A 14144-nucleotide genomic window follows, 5' to 3' on the forward strand; every position below is an offset into this window, starting at 1 on the left:
GAGAGAGGGAGAAAATGGACTTGATCCAAAAAGCTGAACTGAAAACAAGTAGCTATTCAAAGCATTATAGCTTCTGATCTTATGAAATTACAAGATACAAACAGTACAAATGATGTCTGTAACTTTCGTAAAACAATTTACATCTGTGACCATGGAACTTGTTTATGACAAGAATCATTTCTGCTTAACACTGCATTTTCAAATGTGGCCAAGTTTCTAAGTTAAAACTGGCTGAGTTTTAATATGTGGCCAAGTTAGTTTAAGTGAGATTAAAGCATAGCACAATTAGTTAAATTAGGCAGAAATATCTTAAAAAGAAGCCATTCTTAACTGGACAAACCATACAGAGAATCCCATAGCCTTGAAAAACTTTTGCTCTTACCTTTCAGTTCAGTAAAGTTCCTCCCCAGGTGAGGGTGGAATTTTGGCCGATAGCTGGATGAACAGTTACACGCGATCCAATGTGATTCAGGGATTGACAAAGAAACAAATGAAAGGAAATGGGGTGAATTGGACACAGATCAGATATGGAAAAAAGGATGAAGAGATAAAGAAAAATTGGATTAAGAAAAGTAAACTGAACACGTTAGCTTCTAATTGGCACAGTGGTGAATACTGCTGCTTCATGGTGTAGGGACCCGGGTTTGATTCCTAGCTTGGATCACTTTCAGTGCAGAGTCTGCACATTCGCCCTGTGTCTGCGTGGCTTTCCTCCGGGTGCTCCGGTTTCCTCCCACAGTCCAAAAGACATGTTGATTAAGTGCATTGGCCACATTAAAATTCTCCCTCAGTGTTCACGAATAGGCCCCGGAGTGTGGCAACTAGGGGATTTTCACAGTAACTTCATTGCAGTGTTATGTTACCCTACGTGTGACACTACTACATAAAACTTAAAAAAAAATTAAACTTCAATTTTTAAGAATCACTTCATTACCATTTGCAGTGTGACTCTGCAGTTCCTCTCTGAGTCAGAAAGATCGACTGGCATTACAGAAATATGAATCCCCTCATTGGAAAAAAGCACTTAGCCTGTTTAGTCCCAACTTTCTGTGGAAAACCTAATTGGCAATTAACGTGCAAGTGAAGAATTTCATGAAACTCACGGGAGGTTGAGAGTGTGCTGCCATTATTGCTCCTTTTTGTGCAACTGTGGTGATTTGCAAGGAAATGTCAGCTTCCCCACATGTTGTCGACTTTAATTACTTTAAAAGGCATTTATCTCTCTATCATTGTAGCAGCAGAAGCTGGGCCAGTATGGTGTACAGTTATGTGGCTTTCAATACCTTGCCTGTGTTTACTTTGCACTCTACTTTATTTCAAATATCTATAAAACTCAATTAAGAGAATTTATTTTATTTTGTTTTACCTCTGAAAATGATCAGAAGTACACTGTGGGACGGAGATATGTAGCATTGCTGTTATTATTTCTAAATTCTAAAATTCTAAATTTCTACATGAACATTTTAAACATTAGAAAACTTTCAAGAGGTCTTACACAAACATTACATATGAATTTTGCGCGACAAAAGTATCAAAATATCTTGGATAGGATTTTTCTGCCCCACTGCACTAATCAAATAGTGTAGCAGAGTGGGAAACATGAGTGAGAAGTGAAAAATAGTGCTTGCGCCTGATTTCTTGCCTCTCCTGATATTGCCAGTTTCAGTCTGCCGGCAAAATATGCATAGGCTAATTTTGATGTAATTAGTGAGCTCAGGACGTAATAGTCCAGATTCACTTACTTTTCTGGCCTTGCCGGTGGGAGCGGAGGGTCACAGATGGTCCCCTCCAACAGGGACCAGATGTAATGACCTCGCCATTGGGACCAGAGTCAGAAGGTGCTTCGTAGGTGTGCGGCACTCTGGCACAAGAGTGCCAAGGGGGTGGGTCCTGACAGGGTGCGGTCTGATGAGGCAGAAGCAGAGGGGGTGGTGGGGGGAATGCGGTGATGTCTGCATCGGGGACTGGTGGCTGGTGGGGCCAACAATTGGGAGTTGGGGCCACTGATTGGGAATTGGGGCTTGCAATCAGGGATTGCAGATGGCGATCTGGAAACCGGCAATTAGAGGGCCGCCCATCTGGAGGTATGGAGGTGGGTCAGGTGGCTGGCTTGTGCACACTATAGTGGAAGATCAGGGCACGTGCGCAATAGCACTCCTATCAGTCTGCAGCTGGCTTCCTGGTGTGAATAGGCTCCACCCTCCTTACTGGCAGGAGTCAGTTTATGACCTCTTTATTGCATTGAGTGCCTTAAACTCACATAACTTACCACATTAGAAAAACGGATAAGGAAACCTCTCATTTTGTTGCCCGTTCAACACTTAGAATTTTTCTGAGAAAATTCCGCCCATAAAATTTAAATATTCTGCATGAAATAGCAACAAATAAAACAAAACTTATTTTGGAATTGAATTCCACAAGTTAGAGGTTGATGAAGCTCTAGAAAAGCAATTAGTTTTTCTTTAAAATTTGTACTTCCAGTGAGAAACCTCATGAAAAACTGGAGATGTATTGCAAATGATTTTCCAAATTTTAAATTTAATGTGCCTACGTTTCTGACATACCTTTTTGGTAGGTGAGATCAACTAGAAAAAGGGCAGTCAAAATAAACTATCCCTTTCAATTCTAAATGATATGATCTCTACAATGACTTATAAAATAAAACTAGACAGATATGGTGGGTATTGATATCTGTAAATGAGGCCTAATCTATGTATGTACATTTGACAATCAAATTTCCGTATAAAATTGAGCAATAAGCCTGGATAAAAATCTGGAAGATATGTCTTAAAGGAAGGAAGGATTGATGACACAAATGACTTTGATTATAAAATAAGCTTTCCTTCTACCTTGGAGTAGTTCACCTTGAAAATTTGCCTAAAGGTAAGATATCAATTGCCATAAAATCCAATGATGACCAGAAAGTAACAATATCCACAATCGATTGTAATGTAATTCAAGATATTAGTAGGCATTTACTTCCAACATTTGAATTATTTTAAAGGTTATTATAGGAGTTAAAATTGCTTGATTTGTGTTGGTCTTTGTATGGCTGTAAGATATTGATATTGGGCGCAAATAAAATTGCTTCACTATGTTTGCTTTATTCTGCAACTGTTTCACCATTTAATGAATTCTCTGCTTTAATATTTTAAGTTGTAATTTTGTGTGAATTATGAAACTTGCATTGTCCACTGCCCATTGTAATTATTTATAATGATACATTGTATAGAATTCCAATAGCATGTATAAAATCATAGAATCTCTACAGTGCAAAAGGAAGCCATTCAGTCCATCGAGCTAGCACCAACAACGATTCCACCTAAGCCCTATCTCTGCAACCCCATAAGTTTCTGTTGCTAACAACCACACACCCCCCCCAGCCCCCGATACTATGGGGCAATTTAGCATGGCCAATCTGCCTAACCTGCACATCTTTGGAGTGTGGCAGGAAACGGGAGCACCCAGAAGAAACCCATGCAGAGAACGTGCAAACACCACATTGACCGTCAACCAAGGCTGGAGTTGAACTGGGTCTATGGTGCTGTGAGGCAGCAATGCTAAATACTGTGCTTCCGTCTTGCCCTGAGATGTGGATATAAATATATTTAAGTCTGAGTACGAATATGCAGGCATGGATTGTTTTTGCCATTGCAGATATCTGGTATTAATCTGCTGTATACAAAATTGACTTTAGCCTACCTCCAGCTATCATAGACCTACTCCATAGAATCCTACAGTGCAGAAGGAGACCTACTCCATAGAATCCTACAGTGCAGAAGGAGGCCATTCAACCCATCGAGTCTATACCGACCACAATCCCACCCAAGCCCTATCTGCATAACCCCATGCATTTACCCTAGCTAGTCTCCTTGACTCATACATTGAGAGTCATATGCCAATCATAGAATCCCTACAATGCGGAAAGAACCATTCAGCTCATCGAGCCTGCACTGACAATAATCCCACCCAGGCCTTATCCCTATAACTCCACGTAGTTATGCTGCTAATCCCCTGACACTAAGGGATAATTTAGCATGGCCAAAACTTGCACATTTTTGGACTATGGGAGGAAATGGAGTGCCCAGAGGAAACCCACACAAACATGGGGAGAACGTGCAAATTCAGCAAGACAGTCACTTAAGGTCGGAATTGAACCCGGGCTCCCTCTGCTGTGAGGCAGCAGTCCTTGCCACCATCTGTCTAATACATGACCATTTTATTTTTTTTTGTAACATAAGCCTTCACTTTTTATGGATTTGTACCTATTCCCTGCTTAGGAAAATCAATAAAATTGCAATGTAAAGCCTAATTTTGAAACCTGTCTTCCCTGTACCTAATGTGCCATTCTCCTCCAGAACCTGGTCACTTTCATCCTTCTATCCTTTTACAGTTTTTGAAAAGTTTCCCTGCTGAGACGATTTGAGTTTTTCATAATATCCAGGTTGCACTTCACGGCTCTCAGTTCTCCATTTATCATGTGCATAAGTTGTTGGCAGTTCTCCCCATCCCTCCCAACTCTGGCACATCACTGCAAGCTTGCCAGGTATATTTCACCTAGCGACCTGTCATCCTTTTCAGCTATGTGTGAGAAGGTATGCAAGTACACAGTTCAGTTCTCTTGCCTGAGTGACCTCCTTTCTTATCTACTAATCCTGCCCAGGTCAAAAATGCATCATGTGTTACACAGCAATGAAAGCCTGTCAGCGTGCAGCATCATTTGGCTGATGGATGCATTAGACAAATCCTCAATCAGAAGGCTCACTGCTATATTTTAACTTTGAATTTCCAAGCAGTGTCATTGCCTGCTGCCATTACAATTATCATAAAATATGGACTTTTATGTCTGCCAGTTTCTGAGGCTTCGGGACATCATCTCAGTTAATTTGCTTGCTGTGTTGCAAAATAACATTATCTCTTACTGTATCTGATTCATTACTTTTACGAATGATCATATTATACTATGGCAAATATAATTCCACAAACTATTAGAAATGTAGAATCCCTACAGTGCAGAAGAACGGCATTTGGCCCATCTAGCCTGCACCAACAGCAATCCCATCAACAACCCCACATGTTTACCCTGCTAATCCCCCGACATTAAGGTGCAATTTCACAAGGCCAGTTAACCTAAACCACACATCTTTGGACTGTGAAAAGAAACCAGAGCACTCAGATGAAACCCAGGCACGTGGGGAATACGTGCAAGCTCTACACAGACAGTCAACCAAGGCTGAAATTGAACCCAGGTCCCTGGCAGTGTGGGGCAGTAGTGCCACTGTGTGTTATCATGTAAGCACTTTACATGCTCATAGCAAACATTCTCCCTTTTGCTATTTTAATGTAAGCATTTATAAATTGCTTTTGCATAACATCTCATTGTAATGTACTAAGGGTCCTAGAAACTGAAATAAAACAGAAAGAAATCCCACAACACCAGCTTAAAGTCCAAACAGGTTTATTTGTAGCAAAAGCCACAAGCTTTCGGGACAAAGCAGAAAAAGCTGGGAACATTGAGCAGCTTCATCCGCATCTCACAATTTTGAGTTTGTTGAGTGGCCCTGGTCATAGAACATCTTTACACTGATGACATTGAGATTTTGTATTCAGAATCCATTTATTTAATCCATTTAAAATCAATGGACATTAAAATAGTGAAAAGTTAATGTTAATACTCCTTATTTGTGCTAATAATTAATGAAAGCAATATCTATCCTAATGTGAGTAGAACTAGGAAAGTCAAATGGCAAGATGTAATTCTGTAAACATATGACAAACACTAATATCATGGTGTTTATGTCAAAAGCCAGTGATAAAATTGGGAAGGAGAATTGAGTCCCAAGTTGGACCTTAAGAAATAGTGGCCTATTATTTAAGCACAGACTTTAAGCAGAGAATTCGCCCATTTTGAGACTAAGCACCATGGTGGTGTAGTAGCATGGAGTACTTCCTGTCGCTGAGGCCAGTGGGAAACTGAGATTCCTGAGCCTCCCGTCTAATCACGCAGAAACACCTGTACCTGCCGCACCCACACGTCGTACCCCCACATGCCCTCCCCACTCACCCACCCAACATGCCACCCACATGCCCCCTCTACATGCCCCCTCTACACACCGCCACACAAATGCCATCACACACACACGCCACAAACACACCAGCCATTGAACCTGCCAGCGGGAGCTGGCAGACTTTCGCCAGACATGTTTTACTTGCTTTTGCCTTTTGCGTCCTTCGCATATGGATTGTTGCATGGATGGAATAGTATAATTAAAGATAATGAATTGATACTGTTCAGAATTAATGCACAACTAGATGAGATGGATTAACTATAGTAAATGTGGGTTTACAAGGATAGGACAGGAGAAGGGGCCTGGGAAAGTTGCTTTATCAGAGAGTCGGTGCAAACTCAGTGGGCCAAATGGCCTCTTCTGCACTGTAGGGCTCCTATGATTTTAACGAGTGCAATGCCAATGGAGGGCAAAAGGATAAGAGTTTCATGTAATGGATGAGAATCATTGACTCTGCAGACATTATTAACTGCATTTAGCTTATTGAAGGTTGAAGAACCCTCTTGATCTCGGTTACTCATACTACATCATATTGAGAATGAATTATCTAGTCCAGCTGTAAGAATTGTAGGTTTCTGTGGAAAGGTGAGCTGAATGGACCAAAAAACTCCTCTCATCAGTGTGCATCCTAATCATCTCTAGAGCAATGAATATAAAATGTTTGACAATTGAAGTAAAACATTCAATTAGGGTAACTCATTGACGGATTTTCTGCAAATCTTATATTGTAAAGGCTAGTATCCATTGCTGTTCAAGTGTAACTACTTATACTTTTCAACGCTTTTTTTTGTTTCTTGCAGTTGGGATGAAAGTAGTTCTGTCAGCAGCGGCCTCAGTGACACCTCCGACAACCTTAGCTCTGAAGATTTAAATGCCAGTTCGTCCCTCAATTCCTATCCAACCACTCCAGTTGCTTCCAGAAGAAATTCTGGGATAGCGGTAAGAAGAAATTGCTGCTATAATAACCTGCTTACAGGGCAGTTTTTTAAAAAAAAATCTCCTCTGGACAGTCGAGAGCAGCATTATTTCTGTATTGTCATTGTCTTGATTGGTATTGTTATTTTCAAGAATGCAACTGTTGCTGCTGCTCTTTTCTTTACCTTTACCAAAAGCCCAATGCTGCTTTTTTCCAATTGTATTATCCAACAGCCCTATTTAAAATACGGTAACAATGTAGTTCCACCTACAAAAAAGGACCTTGTCTTTTCGCATGTTTCCCCATCTCATATTCTCATTTTTTTTGTGACAATGTGGCATTTCTCTATATCATTTGTATACAAAACAAAGAACTGCGTTTCCCAAGCTTTTTAACAAGCTCTCACACCTTTATTTGCGCAGATTTTTGTCAAGTATTATATTACTGTTGTTTTATACAATCCCCTTTTGTTCCAACGTACTACTTGGGCACAAGCCAAGAAGTGTGTTTGTTTTTGGCGCACAACAGGACAGTGGCAAAGGGGCATGATTGATGTTGCATGCAAATAGGAAACTAGAGCAAAGGGGCTGAAGTTATATAGTCTTGTACAGGCGTCATAAGCTCCCTCATAATGTGCTAGGTGGAAAGCAGCCAAATAGCCACTTCTAATCGGGTGCATTATAACAAAAAGTGGAGAGAAATTCGAACAGTAGTACAGCTGTGTTAATGTTAACTTTCGAAAGACACATATATAGTACTGATTATATTTGCTTGCAACTGCTCATCTGCAATCAGGAATCTATTCTAAAGACATTTGCCAGATGCTGTAGTTATGCGTGGTGCTTTCTTTAACATATTAATGCATTTGTATACCCAAATGACGATTCCAACTTGGAGTTGAAAGAAGTTTGTCTCCTGAGATAAACCGCCATTACCTGTGTTTACGGAGGATGAATGAGCAAGCTGTAAATAGCAATGGGAGAAATATGTAAGTCTGGAAAGGACTTTGTTTCCTGATCTTAGTCTCTCAATGGTGAGTTTGGACATTAAGCTTCTGCTAAGTTGTGACTTTTTGCAGCCACGTGTAACAATGCTGGAAAGAGCAGTTTAACTAGGCAGGAAGAAAAAAATCCAAGAAACAGAGAAGCAAATGTGTAATTTTTTTTCTTTTAAAGCGGGAAAATTGCAGGGAGCAGAGACAGTAACGATTAAATGAATACTACTATTATCTGTATGATAGCTGTTGGAGTGGGGGCAGGGGGTGAAAAAAGCTTTGCTTTAACTTTTAAAACGATGCAACAGAAAATACTTGATTTAAATTGTAAGTACTTATGAACTAATTCAAACATGTAGTCAGTTTTAAGAAGGTGCAACACAGGCATAGTAACTTTTGTGAGAGTGAGGATTTCTGTCAATTGCACAATTTAAATTCCAGCTGTTTAACATTTAATTTTGTAGATGTATGAAATAACCAAATTACATTCAGTACTATCCTTATATTAAAGAGCTGAGGGGGAAAGTGACATATAGAGACTGCATTGTATGAAACACATGCCTAAAAATTCTGATAGAGTGTAACACAAGTTCAGACATCTGTTGTTGTGTATATATATATTGTGGTTCATTTGTAGTTCCAGATTCCAATTTATGAAGCATTTAAATAATTTATGGGATGCATCCAAGTAATTAAAGGAAATAGGATGGAAACCCATAATTGGCATACCCCAGTGTAGAGTTTTGCTCTAAAAATGTTGACTTTTATAAAAATGAAACCTTATTTCTAAATCTGATAGGTGTTGTAAATATGAACTGGTTGCTTTCTTTTTCAGGGCTTGAAATGAAACGGTCCAACTAATTCTGCAAGTGTTAATGTTAGATATAAAATTGATTGGCTGCAACAAATTTAAAAATTCCTGTGCAGATATAGCAAGACAAACAAAGGGAATATATCCCTCATTTCCAAAGTTAAATAATGCTGTTGTAGCAGTGGGAGCAGTGATTGGGTTTCAAATCTGCACCCACTACACTGTCTGATTGTGTGGTGAGTCAGCTGTTCATTTTTGACCCTAAGGCAGGCCACAATAAAGGGCTTTCATTTGAACATTGATTTGAAGTGCCTTGAATGAAATTAGTTACATAAATTGTCACAAAGAAAGTCAAGGAAACTGAATATGTGCAGACATGCAGCATTAATAGCTGCTACTAAAGCAGCCTGTTCTAAACTACTGCTGCATCAGTTATTTAATTAGATGGCTTGGCACTTGACTTGAGTCACAACTGATGACAAGTCTGCCATTATCATAGAGCATCATGTGCCTAGGTGTCCCACTAACCTAACTGTTCGTGAAAGAGAAGAGAGTGAGAACAGTTCCTTCCATCTTCTTTTAACCAGCACTGGTGCAACCTTGATCTCTTCAGTCAGAGAACAGTGTGAAACAGTCAAGGCTGTGTGAAACAGTCACTTCAATGCACTGCTGAGGGAGTGCTGCATTGTCAGAGATGCAGTATTTTAGATGAGACATTAAAACCCATTCCATTTCTCAGGTGAGAAAGAAGATTCCATGCCACTATTCAAATGAATGGAGGAAAGTTAAACCAGTGCCTGGCCAATATTCATCTCTCAGTTAACATCACAAAGCAGAGTATTTAGTCCTTTTCTGTGGGAGTTTCCTGCAGCAATTTAGCTGCCAACTTCCCAACATTGCAACAGGGACTACTCTTCCGAAGTACTTCAATATCCATCGAGTAAGTTGAGCTTTGTGGTGGTTGCAAAAGGTGCTATATAAATGCAAATCTTTTCATTTTAATGGAAGGATTTACAGGCTTATAAATTGCCTTACAGGGCACACCTGTGCACCAAATTAGCTTTTTCTCAGCCAGTAAGGCAATTAGTCTGTTACGGAGGAGGTTTTGTGAGTTATAGCAGATCATGTGATGATAAATGGCCCACCCTCACCCTCCCCCTCCCCCATCTGGCATGGGACAGATTTTGATCCAAAATTCAGAGCTAGAGAAGAGCAGAATTACACCCCCCCCCCCCACCCCTGCCCCTCAACCACCCCCCGCACCTCCCTGCACCCAAGTGGAGGCAAGTACAGAGTAATACAATTTGCTTGTTTTGGGAGCTTGCCCACCTTCTCGGCAGTAATGAGACAATGCAGGAAAATCTCTGTCAGGCAACTGTTTATCACAAAATGTGGGGTTCCGACCCCCACCATTTGACCCCCAACATCCGGCCCCTGACCCAAAATCCTCCTCTGCTGTCTGGAGCAGGATTCGAGTCCTGCACCTTCTGACTCTGTGATGGGAATGCCACTACAGAGCCAAATGCATGGATCACACCTCAAGGAAACAAATGAGATAGTGATTATAGAGCTGCCCCATTTGTAGCTTTGAACACTTTTCCTGACCTTTGCCCTTGTGGTATGTAGCAAGGGGCAAAAAAAATCAGAAAAATTAGCAAAAGGTTTGGTATAATTTGATCATCAAACTTATGCACCATAAATCTTGGACCTCGCCCACGGCTGGGATTCTCCAGTGCCGCTGCAGTGAACAATTCCGCAAGTTCCAATTCTGTTTATAAGATAGAAGCAAGGTCCTAATTCAATGTTGTGCCAAAGTAGATTAAGCATGTACGATGTGATAGCATGTGGGATAATTGAATCCATCTCTGCAAGCAAGATGAAGTATGACACTCCAACGAGATGTATTTGTGGAGTTGATGAGCAATATAAGTAGCACCCACATCAGCCACTAACTGTAAAGTATACTGATTCGTGTCCACTTGTTCTCCTTAAAATCTTTGGACAAAGAATTCAAACTGATGGTAAAAGTGAAGTTTGACATTCTAACTCTTGGAGGGAGCTGGAGTAATTAGATACCGCAATTCAATTTGGCCACAGCCTCTTTGTTAAGCTGCATTCACTGGCGTTTGATTGGCAGTGGCATCTGCCAATGTTCTTTTTCTAAAAAGCATTATCTAAGTTACAGATTACATATGTGCCATTAGAACATAAGAACATAAGAAATAGGAGCAGGAGTAGGCCATCCAGCCCTTCGAGCCTGCCCCGCCATTCAATAAGATCATGGCTGATCTGTCGCTGCTCAGTTCCACTTTCCCGCCCTCTCCCCATAACCCTTAATCCCCTCTCCTATCAAAAACCCATCAACCCGCGTCTTAAAAATATTTAGCGAGACAGCCTCCACCACTTCAACGGGCAGAGAATTCCAGAGATTCACCACCCTTTGAGTGAAGAAGTTCCTCCTCAACTCCGTTCTAAACCGCCCCCCTTTTATCTTGAGGCTGTGCCCCCTAGTCCTATTGTCTTTTTTGAGCGGGAAGAGTCTTTCCACCTCTATCCTATCCATCCCATTCATCATCTTATATGTCTCAATGAGATCTCCTCTCATTCTTCTAAACTCTAACGAGTACAAGCCCAGTTTATTCAGCCTCTCCTCATAGCTCAACCCCCTCAACTCCGGTATCAGCCTAGTAAACCTCCTCTGTACTCCCTCCAAGGCCAAAATATCTTTGCGCAGGTGCGGCGCCCAAAAATGCACACAGTACTCCAGTTGCGGCCTCACCAATGCCCTATACAGCTGCAGCAAGACCTCCCTACTTTTATATTCAATCCCCCTCGCTATGAAGGCCAGCATCCCATTCGCCTTCCTGACCACCTGCTGCACCTGCAAGCTGGGTTTTTGCGACTCATGCACAAGGATTATCTTGAATAAATTAATTTATAAAAATCTCTTGCTATGTCCTCCATTTTTGAGGGTCAAAAGCTTTTTCCATTAAAAACAGAAGAGAGGGAAACAACCACCAACAAACAACAGTATGTTTCTGGCCATTGTATTTGTGCCTTCCACCGTCAACCCCTTTAGTCTTCCAAGAACTTGAACTGGTGGCCCTTTCAAATACTTATGTATCCAGGCTAATATCAGTAGTTTCCAGCTGGATGTGGCTGTTTTACTTGAAGGTTATTAAAGAAACAAATTTACTTTAGGCTGCTGCTGCTTGATGTTCAAGATTGCTCTGACCTATTGGGTGAAGTTGCTATTAGTAGTGCAATTGGGAAGAAGTTTTCATGATTGCAGCTTAGAAAAATGAAGTTTTCAGGCAGATATTACCTCAGGGAAAACAATTAATCTTTGGTGTGAAAAAGACAATCGGTGTGAGGCTTTCTGCTGCCTTAGAAAGTAACAGTAAGTGCCCATAGAATCCCTACAGTGCAGAAGGAGGCCATTTGACCCATCGAGCCTGCATTGACAACAATTCCACCAAGGCCCTATTCCTGCAATTCCACATACTTACCCTGCTAATCCTTCTAACCTACACATCCTGGAATACTCAGGGGCATGATCAAATCAACCTAACCCGCACACCTTTGGACTGTAGGAGGAACCAGAACACCCAGAGGAAACCCACGCAGACATGGGGAGAAAATGCAGTCTCTACACAGACAGTGACCCAAGCTGGGAATCGAACCCAGGTCCCTGGAACTGTGAGGCAGCAGTGCTAACCACTATGCCACCATACAGTTGATTAGAGTTTTTATTTAAAGTTTACATCCTCCACAAGGGGATCAGTTCGCTTAGTTGACTGGTTCTTGACAACAGTGCAGGTTCAATTCCTGTATTGGCTGAGGCTATTCATGAAAGGCCCGTCTTCTCAACCTTGCCGCTCACCTTTGGTGTGGTGATCTCAGGTTAAATCACTACCCAGCATGGCTCTCTTTCTGTCTCTACGGTCCTCTGGGACTTTGGCGATTTTCACATCTTCCACAAATGTTGGGGATAATGTGGACGGATATTAGAGAGATTTATTTCAGAACCTACAATGTCTCAAAAGGGAACTTGCATAACATTGATCATTGTTCTAATGAAAAACATGTTTACATTCACTGGTATATTTGTCTCTTGTGGTGATGTTTATTAGTTCAAAGCTGTCCATTATAAAGATTACTTCAAAGCTGTCTGTTATAAAGAGAGGAAGTGTTAGATGTTTTAGGAAGTATTAAAGTAGACAAATCCCCAGGGCCAGATGGCATCTGTCCTAGATTACTGAGGGAGACGAGATGAAATTGCTGGGCCTCTAACAGAAATATTTGTTTCTTCGTTGGACACAGGTGAGGTCCCAGAGGATTGGAGGATAGCAAATGTGGTCCCATTATCTAAGAAGAGTAGCAAGGATAACCCGGGTAATTATAAGCCAGTGAGCTTGATGTCCATGGTAGGGAAATTGTTGGAGAAGTCCTTAGGGATAGGATCTATACGCGTTTCGAGCTCTTAGCAATAGACAACATGGTTTTGTAAGAGGAAGGTCATGCCTCATAATTTGGTTGAGTTTTTGAGGAGGTGACAAAAATGATTGATGAGGGAAGGGCCGTGGATGTCGTCTTTATGGATTTTAGTAAAGCATTTAACAAGGTCCCTCATGGCAGCCTGGTGTAAGAGGTTAATCCTCACAGGATCAAAGGTGAACTAGCTAGATGGATATAGAACTGGCTTGGCCATAGAAGACAGAGGGTAGCAGTGGAGGGGTCTTTTTCTGATTGGAGGTCTGTGACTAGTGGTGTTCTGCAGGGCTCTGTACTGGGACGTCTGCTGTTTGTCATGTATATAAATGACTTGGAAGAAGATGTAGTTGGTCTGATTAGTAAGTTTGCAGATGACACAAAGATTGCTGGAATTGCGGATAGTGATGAACATTGTCAGAGAATACGGCAGGCTGTAGATAGGCTGGAAAATTGGGTGGAGAAATGGCAGATGAAATTTAATCCAGATAAATGCAAAGTGATGCATTTCGGTAGATCTAATGCAGGAGGGAGCTATACAATAAATGGGAGAACCATCAGGAGTATAGAGACACAGAGGGATTTGGATGTGCAAGTCCACAGATCCTTAAAGGTGGCAGACCCTTAAAGGAACACAGGTGGAAAAGATGGTGAAGAAGGCATATAGCATGCTTGCCTTTATTGGACGGGGCATAGAGTATAAAAGTTGGCATATAACGTTGCAGTTGTATAGAATGTTGGTTAGGCCACATTTGGAATACTGCGTCCAGTTCTGGTCACCACACTACCAGAAGGATGTGGAGGCTTTGAAAGAGGGCAGAAAAGGTTTAGCAGGATGTTGCCTGGTATGGAGGGTCTTAGCTA

General features: G+C 41.3%; 1 protein-coding gene across 2 annotated transcripts in view; it reads left to right on the top strand.

Moving 5' to 3' along the window:
- The window catches only part of LOC145357045 (neuron navigator 1-like), a 698546-nt gene that overhangs the window by 479188 nt on the left and 205214 nt on the right, over positions 1-14144 (top strand). For both annotated transcript variants that reach the window (XM_080210100.1, XM_080210101.1), the window contains one exon: positions 6869-7007. In XM_080210100.1, the coding sequence (XP_080066226.1) occupies positions 6869-7007 (139 nt within the window). The remainder of the gene's footprint in view (positions 1-6868; positions 7008-14144) is intronic.

The sequence above is a fragment of the Carcharhinus amblyrhynchos genome, chromosome 22 (assembly GCF_965287045.1).
Source record: "Carcharhinus amblyrhynchos chromosome 22, sCarAmb.v2.hapA, whole genome shotgun sequence".
Lineage (NCBI taxonomy): Eukaryota > Metazoa > Chordata > Chondrichthyes > Carcharhiniformes > Carcharhinidae > Carcharhinus > Carcharhinus amblyrhynchos.